Genomic DNA, 19,968 nt, shown 5'->3' with positions numbered 1-19,968 from the left:
AATAATAATAATAATAATAATAATAATAATAATAATAATAATAATAATAATAATAATTTGGAAGGGACCTTGGAGGTCATCTAGTCCAACCCCCTGCTTAGGCAGGAAACCCTATACCATTTCAGACAAATGCGTGGACTTCAACTCCCAGAATTCCCCTATCCCTCCAGATAGGACAAGCAGTCTTCAAACTTGGCCCTTTGATGACTTGTGGACTTCAACTCCCACGGCTGGCTGAGGAATTCTGGGAGTTGAAATCCACAAGCCATCAAAGGGCCAAGTTTGAAGACCCCTGGGATAGGGTCTCTTGTCCTCAGTGACCCATTCTCGGTGCCACATGTCAGATTGTGATGTAAGGGCCAATCCAGCCCACAAACTTAATTTATTATTTGGGATTTTTTTTTTTTGCACTGGGATGAGCAGGATCAGCCATTCACACATGCAAAGCGGCTGTTTCACACCACCCTGCAATACAGTTTGGCTTGTTTTGGCTTAGGATCTTCTTAATTGCCTCTGCAGCGGTGTTATTGTTCTGGTTTGTGTCTTACTGGGTCACGCACGTGTCCCAAGTATGGTTTGTTTGACGGTGGGAAGCTGGACAGACGCCCAAAAGCAGTCCGGGAGGGAAGGTTAAACTCCAAGCGGGTTTTCGCCTCCCACCCAGAGGGCAAAAAGCGAGCGCCTTTCTTGCAAAAGAGAGCTTTTGGAATGGTGAATTGTGAATTTCACTTGCCTGAGTTTAAGCTTTAACTTTGTCCTTAACCCTGTTTTTAATCTGTGTTTTTACGCCTGTGTTTATATTGCTTTATTATGTTGTGGTAAACTGTCCAGGGTTACTTAGATGATAGATAGATTAGATAGACAGATAGACAGACAGACAGAAAGATAGATAGATGATAGGTAGATAGATGATAGATAGATAAGAGATAGATGATAGATAGATGATAGATAAGAGATAGATGATAGATACATAGATTAGATAAATATAGATACATAGATAAGAGATAAGATATAGATGATAGATAGATAGATAGATAGATAGATAGATAGATAGATGATAGATACATAAGATAGATAGATGATAGATTAGATGAATATAGATATATATAAATGAGAGAGAGAGAGAGAGAGAGAGAGAGAGAGAAGGAGGGAGGGAGGGAGGGAAGTAAGTAAAAGGGTGTTATTGTGTTTATGATTGACCCTAGCAACTACTATACATATATAGTAACCATTTTATATTGATACTTGTAGCGTTATTATGTAATCATTGTTTTGTAGCCAATTGGCTGAGCAGATTATATAAATAGGGAAGAAGGGAAGGAGGCAGGGAGGGAGGGGAAGGAGGGAGGGAAGGAAGGAGGGGGAAAAGGAGGGAGGGGAAGGGGGAGGGAGGGAGGAAGCCACCTTTTGCATTTCCCCTACTTCCCCGTCCCCCGCGGACCCCCGTCCCCGCTCCTGGCACGTCCTCAGTGCGCCTGCGCCGGCTCCACCGCCTCCCCCCCCCCCCCGCGAAGAAAGAAGGGATGCTTGGAACGCGATGAACGAGGCGGAGGGGGCGTGGCTTCTCGCCGCAGGCCCCGCCTCCTCGGACTCCTGCAACGTTGTGGCCGCTTCCCCGCCCGCCGTTGCCGCCGAGGGGGCGCCGGGTTGGAGCCCCCTCCCCACACACACCCGGGTAAGGAAGGGGCTGGGGTGGGGGCGTTATGCTGCACCTGCTGGGCTTGGGAGGGGGAGGGGGATGTGGTCCATTTGGGGGGGGAGAACATCGGCTTTGCCTTTGAGGATGCTCAGGGAGAGAGGGGGGGGGTCTTAGGAAACAACCCCCCCCAGTCCCAGAAGATCTTTCTTACGTTCCGCTCTGCACCCGTGTCCAGCTTGAAAGGAGCCCTGTGCCCCCCCCCGCTTATCCTCCCCTCCAGTAACCTCCTTGTAAAATACAGGTCGTGGTTTCCCGGGTCCTGTGGCGGCGGGGGGGGGGGTTGCAGCTGCAACGGGGGCGAGAGAGAAGCTGGTCCATGCAACCTTAGGAAGAGAACTTTGCACATCCTCAGAGGCCCTCTTGCCTGAATAATAATAATAATAATAATAATAATAATAATAATAATAATAATAATAAAAAGTTGGAAGGGACCTTGGAGGTCATCTAGTCCAACCCCCTGCTCAGGCAGGAAACCCTATACCATTTCAGGCAAATGGCTGGCCAGTCTCTTCTTAAAAACTTGCAGTGTTGGAGCATTCACCGCTTCTGGAGGCAGGTTGTTCCACTGGTTAGTTGTTCTCACTGTCAAGAAGTTTCTCCTTAGTTCTAGGTTGCTTCTCTCCTTGACTAGTTTCCATCCGTTGCTTCTTGTCCTGCCTTCAGGGGCTTTGGAGGATAGCTTGACTGCCTCTTCTTTGGGGCAGCCCCTGAGATATTGGAACACTGCTATCATGTCACCCCTCACCCTCCTCTTCATTAAACTACACATACCCAATTCCAGCAACCGTTCCCTATATGTTTTAGCCTCCAGCCCCCTAATCATCTTGGTTGCTCTTCTCTGTACCCTTTCTAGAGTCTCGACATCTTTTTTACATCGTGGTGACCAAAACTGGATGCAGTGTTCCAGGTGTGGCCTTACCAAAGCATTGTAAAGTGGTATTTGTACTTCTCCTGATCTTGATTCTATCCCTCTGTTAATGCAGCCTAGCACTGTGTTGGCTTTTTTGGCAGCTGCAGCACACGGCTGGCTCATATTGAAGTGATTGTCTACTAAGAATGTTCATAGGCGGGCCATAGAATGCCCCAGCCTCCCCCCCCTTACTCCATTTTTATTCTCTCCCTGGGGGGACCCCAAAAATCAAGGTGAGTGCCAAGCGCCCTCCTCCCAAATCGTAAAATCTTACAGAAGAGGGTCCCTCAAAGCGGGATTAGGATATCTTTTGCCAGCCTTGGCTGGCATTGGCACCTTCTCCATTTGCTCCCTGCGGGAAATCGTTTCCTGGATTCAAATCCCACCAGGGACCCCCAACGAACCAGGACTGGCAGCAGGGCAGGGTCAGAAAAGTCAAAATGGCTGCCACAAGAATGGGATCAACGCTTTGCCTACCTTTCGCTGTACCTGGACAAAACATTGTGGCCGCCATTTTGACTTTTCTGAATGAAGGTAAAAGTGCCAGGTGTGAACCACAGAACGCCACCAAAAAGGGGAAGGAAGGAAGGAAGGAAGGAAGGTGAGAGAGAGAGAGAAGAAAGAAAGAAAGAAAGAAAGAAAGAAAGAAAGAAAGAAAGAAAGAAAGAAAGAAAGAAAGAAAGAAAGAAAGAGGGAGGAGGAGCAAGGGAGGAAGGAAGAGGGAGAAATGAAGAAAAAGAGAAGGAAAGAGGGACAGAAAGAAAGAATGAGAGAAACGGAGGGAGCAAAAGAGGGAGGGGAGAGAGAAAAAGAAAGAAGGAAGGAGGGTGGGAGAGGGAGAGGAAAGGGAGGAAGAAAAAAGGAGTGATGGAGGAAGGAAAGAAGGAGAGAGAGAGTGGAAGAAAGAGAAAAGAAAGAGAAAGAAAGAAAGAAAGAAAAAAGAAAGAAAAGAAAAGAAAGAAAGAAAAAGAAAGAAAGAAAGAAGGTGGAAGAGGAAGGAAGGAGGAAGGAAGGAAGAGGGAGGAAGGAAGTAAAAAGGAGTGATGGAGGAAGGAAAGAAGGAGAGAGAGAGGAAGAAAGAGAAAAGAAAAGAAAGAAAGAGAAAGAAAAGAAAGAAAAGAAAAGAAAAGAAAGAGAAAGAAAGAAAGAAAGGAAGGAAGGAAGGTGGGAGAGGAAGGAAGGAGGAAGGAAGAAAAAAGGAGTGATGGAGGAAGGAAGGAAGGAAGGAAAGAAAGGAATCCAGATGGAGATGAACCCGTTTTTGGATGCAAATCTGACTTTCCCTCATTTCCCCCCCCCCCCCGTTTCTTCTCGTCCCCCCCCAAGGATCCATGCTGGTCCGGAGGGCCGTTGTCCCGGCCCCCCCAGATGGGGGCTGGGGCTGGGTGGTGGTCCTGGCTGCCTTCCTCCAGTCCGCCTTGGTCTTCGGTGTTTTGCGATCCTTTGGCGTTTTCTTCGTGAAGTTTGTGGATCATTTCCAGGAATTGTCCGGACGGATCTCCTGGATCACCTCCATTGGGATCGCGGTGCAGCAGTTCGCTAGTGAGTGGGAGGGAGGGGGGGCAGAAAGGGGGCTTACTAGGTTGGGGGGGTCAGGACACAAATGGCATTTATTCAACGGGAGCGGTCTCCAGACTTGGCAACTTTAAGACTTGTGGACTTCAACTCCCAGAATTCTGTGTGTTTCTCAGTCCCAGGCTGGGGGATTCTGGGAGTTGAAGCCCACAACTTGCCAGGTTTGGAGACTCTTGGCCTCCACTCCAGCACTTCTCAGTGAATTTAAGGTGGATGGACTTCAGCTCCCAGAATTCTGTGCATTTCTTAGTCTTACGCTAGGGAATTCTGGGAGTTGAAGTCCACACAAGCAGCTAAGCTTGAGAAACTACAGGGGCGTTCAATGGCCTGAAAATCTCGACTTACGACCTCAGTCGGGGACCAGAACTTCCATCGCTAAGCAAGGCGATTGTTCAGTGACTCGATTTTACGACCGTTTTTGCCACGGTGGCTAACTGAATCACTCGCCGTTGTTAAGTGAAACACGCAGATGTTAAGCGGATCTGGTGTTCCCCCATTGACCTTGCTGGTTGGAAGGTCGCAAAAGGGGATCAAGGGACACACACACACGCACACACCCCGGGACACTGCGACCATCGTAAATAGGAGCCAGTTGGCAAGTGTCGCAGTTTTGATCTCTGTGACTACGAGGATGCTGCAATGGTCGTGTGAAAAACGGCCAAACAGGAAGTCATTTTTCCCCATGCCGTTGTAACTCACAATGGTCACTAAACGAATGGTTAGTAAGTCGAGGATGACCTGTAGTTGCGCTCATCAAGGAATAGTGAATTGTGTAACAGTTAATGTAGTAACCAGGTTTATTTATGGTTCTTTTCAGGTCCGGTGGGAACTGCCCTGAGTTCCCACTATGGGGCTCGGCCTGTGATCATGGTGGGGGGGTTTCTCTCCGGCCTGGGTCTCCTGTTGGCATCGTTTGCTACCCAGCTGGTGCACTTATATCTCAGCATCGGGCTCCTTTCAGGTACGTAATGAGCTACGCAGCGCGCTCTCCTCGTTGCCCCGGCTTTGCCCTGAAATTCTCCTGCCCTTCAAAATCGCAAATTCTTTGGCAGAGACCCCGTCTCTAAGTGAGACCCTTTTCGCTGCAGATGCCTCTTTCTCAACTTTGGCAGCTTCAGGATGGGTAGACTTCAACTCCCAGAATTGCCTGGCACAAATGCATATATATATATGTGTAAATTATTCAAATTGCTAATAAAGAATTTAGGGAGCAAGGTGTATTCAAAAGACTTGACAAATACTTCACACACACACACACACACACACACATATATATATACTGCTCAAAAAAATAAAGGGATCACTTAAACAACACAATGTACTGTATTTAATAGTAGGATGACTTATCTTGTGTTCCCTTTATTTTTTTGAGCAGTATATATATATATATATATATATATATATATATATATATATATATATATATATATATATATATATATATATATATATATATATACCCCGATTGTGGCCTGTTTACTCTCTTAAAATCCCTTCCTCTGCAATCTCTCTGCTCTAGGAGTTAGGAGAAAAAAAAACCCTCAGGCACGGCTGGCTGGGGAATTCTGGGAGTTGAAGTCCACCCATCTTAAAGCATGGCGTCTGGGGAATTCTGCTCTGCTGTAGAAGACCTCTTGACTTTCAGCAAAAGCTCAATCCGGCTCTGATTTTGTTGCAGGTTTCGGCTGGGCCCTGGTCTTCACGCCTTCCGTGGCCTCCGTGGCTCGCTACTTCAAGAGGCGCCGCACCCTGGCTACCAGTTTGGCCCTCACCGGCGTCTGCATCTCCTCCTTCGCCTTCTCGCCTCTCTTCCAGTTCCTGGTGGACGCCTACGCCTGGAGGGGTGGCCTCATGATCGTGGCTGGCATGTCCTTCAACCTGGTGGTCTGCGGCGCCCTGATCCGGCCCCTGACTCTGAAGGAGGACCTGTCCGGTGAAAAGCTGACGGGACCGTGCCGGAAGACCATCTCCAATCTCTTCGGCCTGCACCTCCTTTCCCACTGCTCGTTCATGCGGTATGTGGTGGCCATCACATTGGTCAACACAGGCTATTTTATCCCATACGTCCACCTGGTGGCCCGGGCACAAGAACTGGACTTTGACACATACCAGGCGGCTTTTCTCATGTCTCTTGCGGCCGTGGCGGACCTTTGCGGTCGCCTCTTCTCCGGCTGGCTGGGCAGCTGCAGGTCACCACGGCTGATGCACCTGCTGGTGGCCTGCACCTCCCTGACCGGCGTCTCCTTGCTGCTGATCGCCTGGGGCCGCACCTACCCGCTCTTGGTGGCCATCAGCCTCGGCTACGGGTTCTTCTCCGGAGCCCTGACGCCCGTGGTCTTCTCCATCGTTCCGGAGATCGTGGGCATCGAGAACATCTTCAGCGCCATGGGGCTGCTCCAGATGATAGAAAGCGTCGGGGGGCTCTTGGGGTCCCCCCTGTCTGGTGAGTAACACAGAGGTCACCCACCTTTCTTGGTTGAGGGACCGGAGGGAAATGGAGGGGGCAGCAGGCGCACGACGCAAACGGGATACTAGCCCTGCCCCGTTCTTGTGTGGCGCGCCCCCCCCATTTTTACCCCCCGTGCGGCGTCCCGTTTTTGTGCCCCAAGGCACGGCAGCATCTCGTTTTCACACCCCGAGGTGCGGTGTCCCATTTTTGTGCCCCGCGGTGCGGAAGAAACCCATTTTCACACCATGAGGTGCGGTGTCCCGCTTTTGTGCCTCTCAGCACGGCGTCATCCTATTTTTGCACCCTGTGGCTGTGGGGCTAGCACGAATGTGTGTGTGTGTGTGTGTGTGTCCATATTTGCATGCACTGACCAGCCCGTCAAAACGGCCCGGTGGCCAGTAGGCCACAGCCTATTGATAGTGGGCCACGGCTCACAGGTTGTGGAACCCTGGAGTAACGATATTGTAGCTGCTCTTCCAAACTCGTTCGTCTGGTTGCCGCGGCCCTGCGGGTATCCAGGTCAAAGGAGAATGCAGATTTTATCCTGTTGAGATGTCTCTGGGATCGGGATGTTTTCCGACAGCGCTAGAGGAATTCTCCAGTGTTGTATTGGAAGTCATGGGATACGGAGGTGGTAGGTCCTTACCCCCAGTGTCAGATCCCATGTCACATCACGGTTTGTTTCAACCCATCAGAATAGAGGTGGAAGGGACCTCGGAGATCCTCTAGTCCAGCCCGCTGCTCATGCAGGAGACCCGTCTCAAGACAAGGGGCTGCCCAGTCTCTTCTTAAAGACCTCCAGTGATGGAGCATCCACCAGTTCTTGTGGCAAGCCGTTCCACTGGTGAATTGTTCTCACCGTCAGGAAATTCCTCCTTAGTTCCAAGCTGGTTTTTCCTTAACTCCAAGTTGCTTCTCGCCTTGATTAGTTTCCATCCGTCGCTTCTTGTCCTGCCTTCAGGCACTTTGGAGAATAGGTGGGAAACCCCCCCCCCCCCGCTTCTTTGGAAGACTGTTATGTCACACACAAACACCCACCCACGCACACTCCTCCTTTTCTCTAGACTGGCCAAACTCAATTCCTGCAACCGTTCTTCATGCGTTTTAGCCTCCGGGCCTTCAATCCTCTGACTTGCTCTTCTTTGTACTTTTCCCAAAGTCTAAAAGTCTTTTTTTGTTTTTTTTTCATAACGTGGTGACCAAAACTGGATGCAGGATCCCAGGTGTGGGGACGTCCAGGTTGGCTGGTCCTCTGATTGACACCGTTCATCCTGAGATGGCTCCTGGCACAGGTTCATTCTTTCGCCGTCTTCTTCCAGGTTGGCTGAGAGACCTCACCGGCAACTACGCGGCTTCCTTCCTCGCCGCCGGCTCCTTCCTCTTGGCCGGTAGCCTCGTCCTGTTGACGGTGCCCAATTTCTCCACCTGCCTGACCCAGCCGGCTTGGGAAGAGGCCCGGCTTGGCAAAGAGGCCGGGGATGGCAGCCACTCGACGTCGGAGGCCCCGACTCCCGAAAAGTACCTCTCCTGTCCTGGCGGGCCCTTGGCCGAGCAGACCCCCATGAAGAGCTGAGCGGCAGCCGGAGTCCAAAGGTGGACGTGGATCAAGAGCAGGAGATCTTTGGACTCTGCGGACCCGAGCAGATGTGTGCCGTTGAATGTGTAAATGTGCGTGCAAGAATGCGGAAGGGTGTGTGTGTGTGTGTGTGACTCACTGCAGCTGCGTGGGGCCAGCTCTTTAACTACTGATTTATTTGCCAGTGCCTTAAACCGGGGATCTGATCTCCAAACGTGGCCCCTTTCAGGCTTGTGGACTTCAACTCCCAGAATTCCCGAGACCGAGAAACACATGGAATTCTGGGAGTTGAAGTCCGCAAGTCTTGAAAGGGGCCAGGTTTGGAGAGCCCTGCCTTAAACCACTTTGCCTGCCAAAGAGCGGGTGTTTAGGAAAGTCGAACCCGGAACGCTGAAGCGGTGCCCTCTGTTTATCCAGGCAACCTTGTGGGTGCAGGTTCACAGTGCCAATCCTGATGGACTCCCTAGCCCCTGCTCCACAGCCTTGGGATGAGATGCCCCTTACCTTGCTACCAGCTTTCTCTTTAAGATCAGAGGATCCTGATTCAATTGGATCTCCCCTTGATTGTGTTTTGGGGGGGACTGCACGGGGGAGGGGACTATGAGGGTTGGGGTCCAACCAGAGTAAGACACCCCCCACCCCCAAACTGCATTGGCCAACAGTGGACATATTCCTGGGATTGGAGAGGTTGAACTCCAGCCGGGATGGCCAAATCACTCAGCCATAAACCTGCCTCAGCCCCCTTGGTTGCTGTCCCTCTCAGTGATGGGGGACAGACTCGGTTTGGGTACAAGCTACCCCACGGGGGTTTCCCCTTAATTCCCTCTTCCCAAATAGCTTCCCTGCCCAAACTCCCTGGCAGAAATTCCCCTGTAGAAATTTGCTAGCAGAAATTCCCCTGCGCAAATTCGCAGAAATTCTTTTGCACAAATTCAAATTCCCGTGCAGAAATTCGCTTGCAGAAATTCCCTTGCGCAAATTCAATTTGCCTTGCAGAAATTTGCTTGCAGAAATTCCCCTGTGCAAATTCGCTTGCAGAAATTCTTTTGCACAAATTCAAATTCCCGTGCAGAAATTTGCTTGCGGAAATTCCCCTGCGCAAATTCCCTTGCAGAAATCCTTTTGCACCAATTCAAATTCCCGTGCAGAAAATTCGCTTGCCGAAATTCCTTTGCCCAAATTCAAATTCCCTTGCCGAGAAATCCCCTGCACAAATTCTTTTGCACAAATTCGCTTGCCGAAATTCCCTTTGCAGAAATTCCCCTGTTCTTCCTTAAATATTCTCCTGGAGAGCAGAGAGCCTCGATTGAGGCTGTCGGCAGGGAATCAAAACAGTCAAGATGGCCTCCACGCGGGGCGGCCATTTTGACTTGTTTGACCTCCCTGCAGCTACCTCTTGCACTCTTTCCCCCAGCTGCCCTCTCGGCTGCTTCCCCCTTCCTGTCAGATTGACGGGGGCTCTGCGGTGGGCGGCTTCTCGAAGGGGAAGGGGGGGGGGCGTTCATTTGGGGGAACGGCCTCTGCTCATGTATTCGGAGACCCACCCTGCCTATGCAAACCTCTTGGGGGTGGCGTGCGGCTCCCCCTCGAGTTGTGGACTTGTGCAAAATGCACCCCTTCTCTTGTGCATCCTCCAGGGGACCCTCGGATGCCCCCCACCCATCTCCCCACCATCCATAGGGGATCGTGGCACCGAATTCTGCGCCAAGGCTTAGCAAAGGAAAAGAAAGATGGAGCTGCAAGCGTCAGCTGTTGCAATCTGGGTGCATTTGATTGCCTGGCCCATAATCCCCAGCCGGTACATCTAGGCTGCACCGGCTGGGGGCGATGTGGAATGTAGTCCGATGTGGGATGGGTGAAGCCATAGAGAAAACGAACAGTTTAGTCCGGTTTTTCTCAACCTCGGCAAGTTTTAAGAGGGGTGGACTTCAACTCCCAGAATTCCCCAGCCGGCCTGGCTGGGGAATTCTGGGAGTTGAAGTCCACCCCTTGTAAAACTTGCCGAGGTTGAGAAACACACCTTTCTTTACCTGCCTTGTGTCGGTGTGAATTTAGCGGAAACATCCCCTTTGAAGACAACGTCTGCAAGTTTTTTTTGTTTTTTTTTTTTAAAAATTAATTTAACGTTTTATAAAAAAATCTCGGAATAAAATGGCTAGCGGAATCGGTGTGAAATCGGTTTGCGCGGGTGGTTATTTTGAGAGCCGGTTGTGGTTCAAACACTGGAGGTTTTTCAGAAGAGACCGGACGGCCCTTTGTCTGAAATGGCATAGGGTTTCCTGCCTGAGCAGGGGGTTGGACTAGATGACCTCCAAGGTCCCTTCCAACTTTATTATTATTAATATTATAAATTAGAATGCAACATTTGAGAAGCAAGAGAGATATTTCATTTATCAAGGAATCGCTCCGTCCGGAGACCGACCAATGGAAGCCACATCTTCGATCCTGGGAAAACCCAAGTTCTGGATTCAAATCTTCGGATCGTCTAAATTACACGCCTAGTAAGATTTTGGGGGATGCTGGGCCGCCCAAATGCACCCCCCCAAAACCAGAGGGGAAACGCTTGTGGCCTTTAGCAGCCATGGGGGGGGGGTTTGACTGTTCCTAGTGACTGCTTTAACTCTGGTCACTAAACAAACCCTTGTTAAGTGAAGCTCAACCTCTGTTTTATTTGAAGTCGTCCGCATTCAACAGCGTGTGGTGAAAATCTGCATTTTCACTGCCAGGAGAGAGTCCTGACACCAAATTCTTCAGAAAACTCCTGACTCTGCCAGTTGCAAAGTCCCGTGCGTTTCTCAGCTCCCGTTTTTGTGACCTTTGGCTGGATAAGGAATTCTCTCAACTCAGCGCATTTTCCTGACCTTTGAAATGGGCTAATCAACGTAGCGCTCTTGCTAGGGGGTACAAGCAGTCCTCTGTTTACCATTCTATTCTGACCCCTTATTTCTTTTCTATTCTATTCTATTCTATTCTATTCTATTCTATTCTATTCTATTCTATTCTATTCTATTCTATTATTCTATTCTATTCTATTCTATTCTATTCTATTCTGTATTTTATTATTCTATTTCTATTCTTATTTCTATTCTATTCTTTTCTATTCTGTATATTATTATTCTATTATATTTCTATTCTTATTTCTATTCTATTATATATATATTCTATTTCTATTCTTTATTCTATTCTATTCTGTATATTATTCTATTTCTATTCTTTATTCTATTCTATTCTATTCTATTCTTCTATTCTATTCTATTCTATTCTATTCTATTCTATTCTATTCTATTCTATTCTATTATTCTATTCTATTCTATTCTATTCTATTCTGTATTTTATTATTCTATTTCTATTCTTATTTCTATTCTATTCTTTTCTATTCTGTATATTATTATTCTATTATATTTCTATTCTATTCTATTATATATATATTATTCTATTTCTATTCTTTATTCTATTCTATTCTGTATATTATTCTATATTTCTATTCTTTATTCTATTCTATTCTATTCTTCTATTCTATTCTATTATTCTATTCTATTCTATTCTATTCTATTCTATTCTATTCTATTCTATTCTATTCTATTCTATTCTATTCTATTCTATTCTATTCTATTCTGTATTTTATTATTCTATTTCTATTCTTATTTCTATTCTATTCTTTTCTATTCTATTCTATTCTATTCTATTCTATTCTATTCTATTCTATTCTATTCCATTCTATTCTATTCTATTCTATTCTATTCTATTCTATTCTATTCTGTATTTTATTATTCTATTTCTATTCTTATTTCTATTCTTTTCTATTCTGTATATTATTATTCTATTATATTTCTATTCTATTCTATTATATATATATTATTCTATTTCTATTCTTTATTCTATTCTATTCTGTATATTATTCTATTCTATTCTATTCTATTTAATTTTCTATTCTATTCTATTCTATTCTATTCTATTCTATTCCTTATTTCTAATTCTATTCTATTCTATTCTATTCTATTCTATTCTATTCTATTCTGTATTTTATTATTCTATTTCTATTCTTATTTCTATTCTATCTTTTCTATTCTGTATATTATTATTCTATTATATTTCTATTCTATTCTATTATATATATATTATTCTATTTCTATTCTTTATTCTATTCTATTCTGTATATTCTATTCTATTTCTATTCTTTATTCTATTCTATTCTATTCTATTATTCTATTCTATTCTATTTAATTTCCTATTCTATTCTATTCTATTCTATTCTATTCTATTTTTATTCTATTCTATTCTATTCTATTCTATTCTATTCTATTCTATTCTATTCTATTCTATTCTATTCTATTCTATTCTATTCTATTCTATTCTATTCTATTCTATTCTATTTTTATTCTATTCTATTCTATTCTATTCTATTCTATTCTATTCTATTCTATTCTATTCTATTCTATTCTATTCTATTCTGTTCTGTTCTGTTCTATTCTATTCTATTCTATTCTATTCTATTCTATTCTTCTATTCTGTTCTGTTCTATTCTATTCTATTCTATTCTATTCTATTCTATTCTATTCTATTCTATTCTATTCTATTCTATTCTATTCTATTCTATTCTATTCTTCTATTCTGTTCTGTTCTATTCTATTCTATTCTATTCTATTCTATTCTATTCTATTCTATTTTTATTCTATTCTATTCTATTCTATTCTATTCTATTCTATTCTATTCTATTCTATTCTATTCTATTCTATTCTATTCTATTCTATTCTATTCTATTCTATTCTATTCTATTCTATTCTATTCTATTCTATTCTATTCTATTCTATTCTATTCTATTCTATTCTATTCTATTCTATTCTATTCTATTCTATTCTATTCTATTCTATTCTATTCTTCTATTCTGTTCTGTTCTGTTCTGTTCTTGAGTCTCCTGTTTGAGCAGGGGGCTGGACTAGAAGACCTCCAAGGTCCCTTCCAGTTTCTATTCTATTCCGTAACCACAACTCGGCCCAACATTTTCGTTGCTAAGCGAGTTAGCGCGGTTAAGTGAATTTGGCCCCGTTTTACAGCCTTTCCTGCCGCACCGTTAAGTGAATCACTGCCGTCGTTAAACGAGTCACACAGTCGTTAAATGAACCCGGTTTCCCCCCCCATTGAATTCGCTGGTTGCAAAAGGAGGATCGTGTGACCACCCCCGGGGACGCCGCAAGCGTCATAAATACGAGTCAGTGGACAAGCCTCTGAATTTTGATCACGTGACCCGCAGGGATGCGGCAGCCTTCGTTCAGTGTGAAAGTGTCCCTGTTGTAACTTTGAACGGTCACTAAACGAAGTGTTGTAAGACGAGGACTAAAGTTTGCCACCCATCAACCTTATCCAAAGGCGAAGAGGAGACGTGGAGAAATGAAATTGGGAGTGGTGGTGGGGGGCTGCAAAGGGTGGTCCCCAAATTCTGCCCGGTTTTTCCCCAGATTAAAGTTTCTCTCCCTCTTGGAAGATCTGTCTAAACCGGATCAATTTTATTTGCTCGGATGTTCCCGCCAATATAAAAACTTTAACGCTCACTTCCGGCTCAATGGGAAGCGGGGGGGGCGGTGTCAGCTGCCCAGCAGACCGTCTTTATCGTTTTAAAAAATATTTGGTGATTTCCCCCCATCCCCCAGTGTAAAACTCCCAAATGCACAGGTAGTCCTCGACTTACGACCGTTCCAGGTAGTCCTCGACTTACGACCATTCTGTTAGTGACTGTTCGAAGTTACAACAGCGCTGAAAAACACGGCTTTTTCACCGTTACGACCGTCGCAGCCTCCCTACAGTCACGCCATCCCCGTTCAGGCGTTGGGAAACTGACTCCTACTTATGACGGTCACTGCGTCCCAAGACCACGTGATTTCCCCCTTTTGTGACCCTCGGGCCAGAAAAAGCCAAACGGGAGAAGCCAGGTTCGTTAAACAACCCGGGTTTGCTCACTGAGCAACTGCCACTGTTCACTTGACAGTGGCCAGAAAGATCGTTAAAGGGGGAAAATGTCTTTACTTAGTGACCCCCCCCCCCAAAATTGGGCAACATTGTGGTTGTAAGGCCGGGACTACCTGCGATCAGTCAGGTGGATGATCCGCTTGGCCACCGTGATGGGCAGGCTCCATGACGGCCGTAACTTGAGGACTAGCAACAGTGATGGTCAACGGTTTCTGGATCATCCTGCAAAGGCAGAGCCTGCTGTGGCCCAAACTAAAATTTGCGGATGTAGCAACACACGTGTCCGCTTTGAACGTCGGACGGTTTCTGATGCCCCACAGCAGCGGGCATCTCGTTCGGCTGGGGGCTGCAGCAGCTGGACGGGGGAGTGGGCAGGGCAAGGAAGACCAAACTGGCACACAGGACAAGTTTGGTCCCGCAGGAAGCCTGGGGAGAAAAAAAGGGACGAGGCATAAACCAGCATTGTTGGCTTAATCATGGTTTGTCAAGTAAATCCACAGTCTCACTGAAAAGAGGGGCGTGGGTTCACCTTCGATGAGATTCCCAGAACGCAGATGGGATTTAGACATGTTTCTCAAATATGACCAGTTCAAGACAGGAGGACTTCAACTCCCAGGATTCCCCAGCCAGCATCCTTTCAGATGTGTGAACTTCAACTCCCAGAATTCCCCTGCCAGCATGCTTTAAGACGGGAGGACTTCAACTCCCAGAATTCCCCAGCCAACCATGCTTTAAGTCAGGTGGTCTTCAACTCCCAGGATTCCCCAGCCAGCATGAATTAAGATGTGTGGACTTCAACTCCCAGAATTCTCCAGAAAGCATGAATTAAGATGTGTGGACTTCAACTCCCAGAATTCTCCAGCCAGCATGAATTAATATGGGTGGACTTCAACTCCCAGAATTCCCCAGCCGGCAAGGGATTATCGCAATTCAGCATGGATAGGACACAGACAAATATCACTTTCTTTTTTTTATTGAGAAACCTTCTTAGTAGATAGTGGGAATGCGGTAGAACAGATGTAATATACCTTGACTTCAGCAAATTGAAAAAAAAACCCTAAACCCTGACAAGCTAAATTAATAAACCCAGTTAGATGGGGGAGTCAGATAGTACGACAATTAAATGGGCAATTGATGTGCTGGCTAGGGGATTCTGGGAGTTGAAGTCTCCCCGCCTTAAAGGGGCCGCGTCTGAGAAATATTGATTAAACCACCCTGAATCCATCAGTGTTGTTTAATCAAGATTTTGGACAGTGCTTGGTCTGAAATGGTACTATAGGGTGTCCTGCCTGAGCAGGGGGTTGGACTAGATGACCTCCAAGGCCCCTTCCAACTTTGTTAATAGAGCTACACTTGGACTGAGCCCCCCCAACAACCCCCCTCTTCTCCTTACCTGAGAGGGGGGGTCCTAGCAGGCCGCCGATGCTCATGGACATCATGCACAGCCCCGTGGCATTCACGACACGGCTGGCGCCCACCAGCTCGGGCAAGACCCCGAAGGCTACGGTGGCGAAGCTTCCCGCGCTGGCGCCGTAGAGCAAAGCCAGGATGAGCAGGCTGGCATAGGAGTTGGAGGAGGCTGGGAAGAGGAGCAGGGTGACCCCCACCATGGAATTGAAGGCCACCAGCAGGCGGGCGGGGGGCAGGAGACGCCGGTCAGCCACGCAGCCGGCCAGCAGCCGGGCCAGCCCGTCGGCTAAGGCGGCAAGCGAGACCACCAAGGCTGCTCGGTACGCTTCGATTCCCAGCGCCCGGCCGTAGGCGTCCAGGTGGACGTAGGGGGTGAAGTAGCCGGCGGCCAGCAGGGCAGTGCCCAGGGCAAACGGCCCAAAGCCTCGCTGGGCGAAGAGGCCCAGGTCAAAGAGGGCGGTCAGCTTGGGGGGGCTGTCTCCCCGCAAAGCCAGGGGCCGGAGAAGGGCCCCGCCGGGCAGCAGGTGGAGGGTCAAGGCCGAGGTAGCCAGCAAGGTGCCTCGCCAGGCGAGGTGGTCGGCCACCAGGCGCAGAAGGGGGGAGAGGGCAAAAGAGGCCAGGCCGTTGCCGGTCAAGGCCAGCCCCACGGCCAGCGAGCGGCGGCCAGAGAAATAGCGGGCGAGGGTGCCCATGGTGGGGGCGAAGGCCAGCGCCCAGCCGAAACCTGCAGGAGAAAAAAAAATATTGTCCGCAGTATTTATAATATCTGTCTCGATTAATTTATATCCTGCCTTATTAATATTTTTTTAGAAATAATTCAAGGTGGCAAATGTATCCCGAACACTCTCCTCCTCCTCCTCCTCCTCCTCCTCCTCCTCCTCCTATATTACCTACAACAACAACCCTGCGAGGTGGGTGGGGCTGAGAGAGAGAGAGGGAGAGTCAGCCAACCAGCTTTCGTGTTTAAGGCGGGACTAGAACTCACCGTCTCCCGGCGATTGGCCCAAAGTCACCCAGCCGGCTTTCATGGCTAAGGCAGGACTAGAACTCACCGTCTCCTGGTGATTAGCCCAAAGTCACCCAGCCGGCTTTCATGGCTAAGGCAGGACTAGAACTCACCGTCTCCCGGCGATTGGCCCAAAGTCACCCAGCCGGCTTTCATGGCTAAGGCGGGACTAGAACTCACCGCCTCCTGGTGATGGACTCAAAGTAACCCAGTTGCTTTTCATGCCTGGGGTGAAAACTAGAACTCCCCATCTCCTGGCGATTGGCCCAAAGCCCTCTTTGATTTTTAAAACGTGACTAGAACTCACGCTTTCCTGTTTCCTAGCATTTTTAACCACTGGACAAAAACTCGCTCTGGATAGAAAAGGCTCAGGCAGGGGTCTCTGCAGGGGGAGGTCAAAAAAGTCAAGATGGCCACCCCAGAGGGCCATCACACACGGACGAAATCACACGTAAAAAGGGGTGGAGCTTCAACTAGGCCCCAGCAGCCATCTTGAGCCGTTTTGACCATGCCCGACTCACCGGTCAGAAATCCCAGGCTGAGGTATAACTGGAGCAAGGTGGTGCTGAACGCGGCCGCCAAGAGGCCCAGCGAGGAGAGGACTCCCCCCAGCATGACCACCGGACGGGCGCCGTAGCGGGTGCTTGCCGCCGTGCCCAGGGGACCTGCCAGGAAGAGACAGCGAGTCGGTGTGTGTGTGTGTGTGTGTGTTGGAAAGTGCCCCCCCCTTTCGCAGCGTGGGAAAAAATCGTCGGTTGTTAAAACGAGCTGCAACTGATTTTACCACCTTTGGCCTCCGCCGTTGTTAAGTGAATCGTGCGGTCATTAAGCGAAGCCAGCTTCCCTTACTGACTTTGCAGGTCAGAAGCCAGCTGGGAAGGTGGCAAATGGAGGGATCGCGTGAGCCCCCCCTCCCCAAGGCTGCAGCTGTTGTAAACGCACGTGGGTTGTCCAAACGCCTGAATTTTGATTACTCGATCGTAGAGATGTGGTGGTGGTCGTAAGAGTGAGGACTTTTTCCAGCGCTCTTGTAACACTGGATGGTCACTAAATGAATGGGTGCAAGCCGAGGACCTGAGTTTTATTTTATCTTTCCAAAGCCATTTCGCACACTCTCAAAAATTAGCATGCTGTTCTGTCAATCCGTGTTTCTCAAGCTGGCCACTGGAAGATGGGTGGACTTCAACTCCCAGAATCCCCCAGACAGCCATGCTTTAAGATGGGTGGACTTCAACTCCCAGAATTCCCCAGCCAGCAAAAATTTATCAGACTACAACTGAGGCCAAAGTTCCGTTGCTAAGCGAGACAATTGTTAAGTCAGTTGTGCCCCATTTTACCACCTTTCTTACCACAGTTGTTAAGTGAATCACTGCGGTTGTTAAGTGAGTAACACGGTTGTTAAGTGAATCTGCCTCCCCTGGATGTCGCTTGTCAGACAGTTGCAAAAGGGGATCGTGTGACATACACACACACACCAGGGATGCTACGGCCACCCTAAATATGAATCAGTTGCCAAGAATCCGAATTTTGCTCCCGTGACCGCTGAGGGGGGCTGCGACGGTGGTGCGGAAAATGGGTCTAAGTCCCTTTTTTCAGCGCTGTTGTAACCTGGGACGGTCACTAAACGAACTGTCCTAAAATGAGGACTGCCTGCAATAAAACAAATCCATCCATGCTTTCTGGGACCGTCTTGAAAAGAGAAGCTGAGACCGCTGGACTAACGTCGGTTTGCTGGCTTGCGAATCCACGGCCGCTTCACCCTGATTCCCGAACAGGGGCGGCAGCCATTTTGTGAGGGTGCTCACAACCGCTCGGCCGCCGCCACCGCAGGGCAACTCTTGCTTTTGGCCCTGTCATGCTGCCGCTGCTCTATCTTAGATCAGATCGGCTGCAAAGGCCAGGATGGAAAAGTGGGGTTCCGGGTGTGAAAAGCGGAAACGGCGGAATGTAGTAGGGCCTACTCGGCGTTGGCCCCGCCCGGAAAACTTACTTGCAAACTGCTTGGTGGCCAGAGTGATGCCTGTCACCCAGGAGACCTGGGCCGTGGTGGCCTCGAAAGCCCCCACCAGGTCTTCCAAGAGGACCCCCAAGGAGCGCAAGACGCCGAAGGTCAGCGAGTTAGCTAGGAACCCTGCGAGGACGACCATCCAGCCCCATCCTCCGTCCGGGGGGTCTTCCAGGGGCAGCATCTTCTCCAGCCGCGGGAAGGGGGGGGACTTCAGGAGGTCCGCTGGCCCCACACCTTGTCCTGGGAGGAAGGTAAAGCGTCGAATGAAGGAGAGGAGCCACCTGGAACTAAGGAGAAACTTCCTAAGAAGAAGGAGGACGATTAGCCAGGGGAACTGCTTGCCACCAGAAGGGGCGGGTGATCCATCATTGGAGGCTTTAAAGAAGAGACTGGACAGTCACTTGTCTGAAAGGGTATTGGGTCTAACTGCTTGAGCGGGGGTGGGGGGTGGGGGGTGGGAGGGTTGGACTAGATGACCTCGAAGGCCCCTTCCACCTCCCTTCTGATTCGTCTGTAGTTTGCAAAGGGAACAAATCTGGACCAGTGCAATACTAATCCTGGCCTGCAGGGGGCAGGCGCGGTCTTCCGTCAACCGTGGGGAAGCGATGCGTTTTAAGTTAGGCTGAACACAAAAATGTGTGTGTTGTAGGGTTTTGTGTACTGTTCTGAGCAGAAGATTGTGAGTTGCTGAGCTGTCCAAAGTAAAACGAGGAAGAGGGAGTTTTGTACGATGTAGTTGGCGTACATTACATTATATATATATATAGGTTTGTTTATTTATTATTATAAAACTTTTATTCATTAAACGTGAACCTCAGTCAACTGAACACTCAAATTGACTGGCACCAATGGTTGACACAGGTTGCTGCCAGCATCCTAGATATCTCCTTAAAATTATTATTATTATTATTATTATTATTATTATTATTATTATTATTATTATTATTATTATTATTATTTTATTATTATTATTATTATTATTATTATTATTATTATTATTATTATTATTATTATTATTATTATTTATTTTATTAGTCTGAAATGGTATAGGGTTTCCTGCCTGAGCAGGGGGTTGGACTAGATGACCTCCAAAGTCCCTTCCAACTTTATTACTGTTGTTGTTGTTGTTGTTGTTGTTAGTCCTCAACAGTTCATTTAGTCACCGTTTGAACTTACAACAAAATTGAAAAAAGTGACTTACCGCTGTTTTACCCACTTAGCGACCACGGTAGCATCCCCAGGGTGGCGTGATACGAACTGCAAGGCTTGGCAACTGACTTGCTCTTATGACGGTTGCAAGTGTCACCGTGTTTGTGCGTGTGTGTGTGACGGGTTCCCCTTTTGCGACCTTCCGCCCAGCAAAGTCAATGG

At 47.8% G+C, this 19,968-nt stretch overlaps 2 protein-coding genes across 2 annotated transcripts; one reads left to right on the top strand and one right to left on the bottom strand.

The window, feature by feature from the left end:
- Positions 1 to 1,617: 1,617 nt before the first annotated feature.
- Positions 1,618 to 8,823, top strand: SLC16A13 (solute carrier family 16 member 13). The gene is made up of 5 exons (XM_083377726.1): positions 1,618 to 1,675; positions 2,553 to 4,151; positions 5,002 to 5,145; positions 5,863 to 6,627; positions 7,953 to 8,823. Exons 2-5 carry the CDS (start codon positions 3,941 to 3,943, stop codon positions 8,204 to 8,206), a joined length of 1,374 nt encoding a protein of 457 aa, XP_083233852.1. The 5' UTR covers positions 1,618 to 1,675; positions 2,553 to 3,940; the 3' UTR covers positions 8,207 to 8,823.
- Positions 8,824 to 14,390: 5,567 nt separating this feature from the next.
- On the bottom strand, positions 14,391 to 18,778 carry SLC16A11 (solute carrier family 16 member 11; the record flags this gene model as incomplete). Its single annotated transcript, XM_083376220.1, has 4 exons — positions 14,391 to 14,599; positions 15,567 to 16,307; positions 17,111 to 17,254; positions 18,580 to 18,778. The coding sequence occupies 4 exons, from the start codon at positions 18,776 to 18,778 to the stop codon at positions 14,391 to 14,393; spliced, it is 1,293 nt and encodes a 430-aa protein (XP_083232346.1).
- Positions 18,779 to 19,968: the final 1,190 nt, after the last annotated feature.

The sequence above is a fragment of the Vipera ursinii genome (assembly GCF_947247035.1).
Source record: "Vipera ursinii genome assembly, chromosome: Z".
NCBI lineage: Eukaryota > Metazoa > Chordata > Lepidosauria > Squamata > Viperidae > Vipera > Vipera ursinii.
The sequence above is the reverse complement of the archived record's forward strand: the minus strand, read 5'-3'. Positions and strand labels throughout refer to the sequence as shown.

Excerpts from the sequence above, each read along its gene's own strand:
- SLC16A13 (XM_083377726.1), top strand. The coding sequence starts at position 3,941 with ATGCTGGTCCGGAGGGCCGTTGTCCCGGCCCCCCCAGATGGGGGCTGG. Across the intron at positions 4,152-5,001 it reads CGCGGTGCAGCAGTTCGCTA|GTCCGGTGGGAACTGCCCTG; the intron begins GTGAGTGGGAGG and ends GGTTCTTTTCAG. Across the intron at positions 5,146-5,862 it reads CAGCATCGGGCTCCTTTCAG|GTTTCGGCTGGGCCCTGGTC; the intron begins GTACGTAATGAG and ends ATTTTGTTGCAG.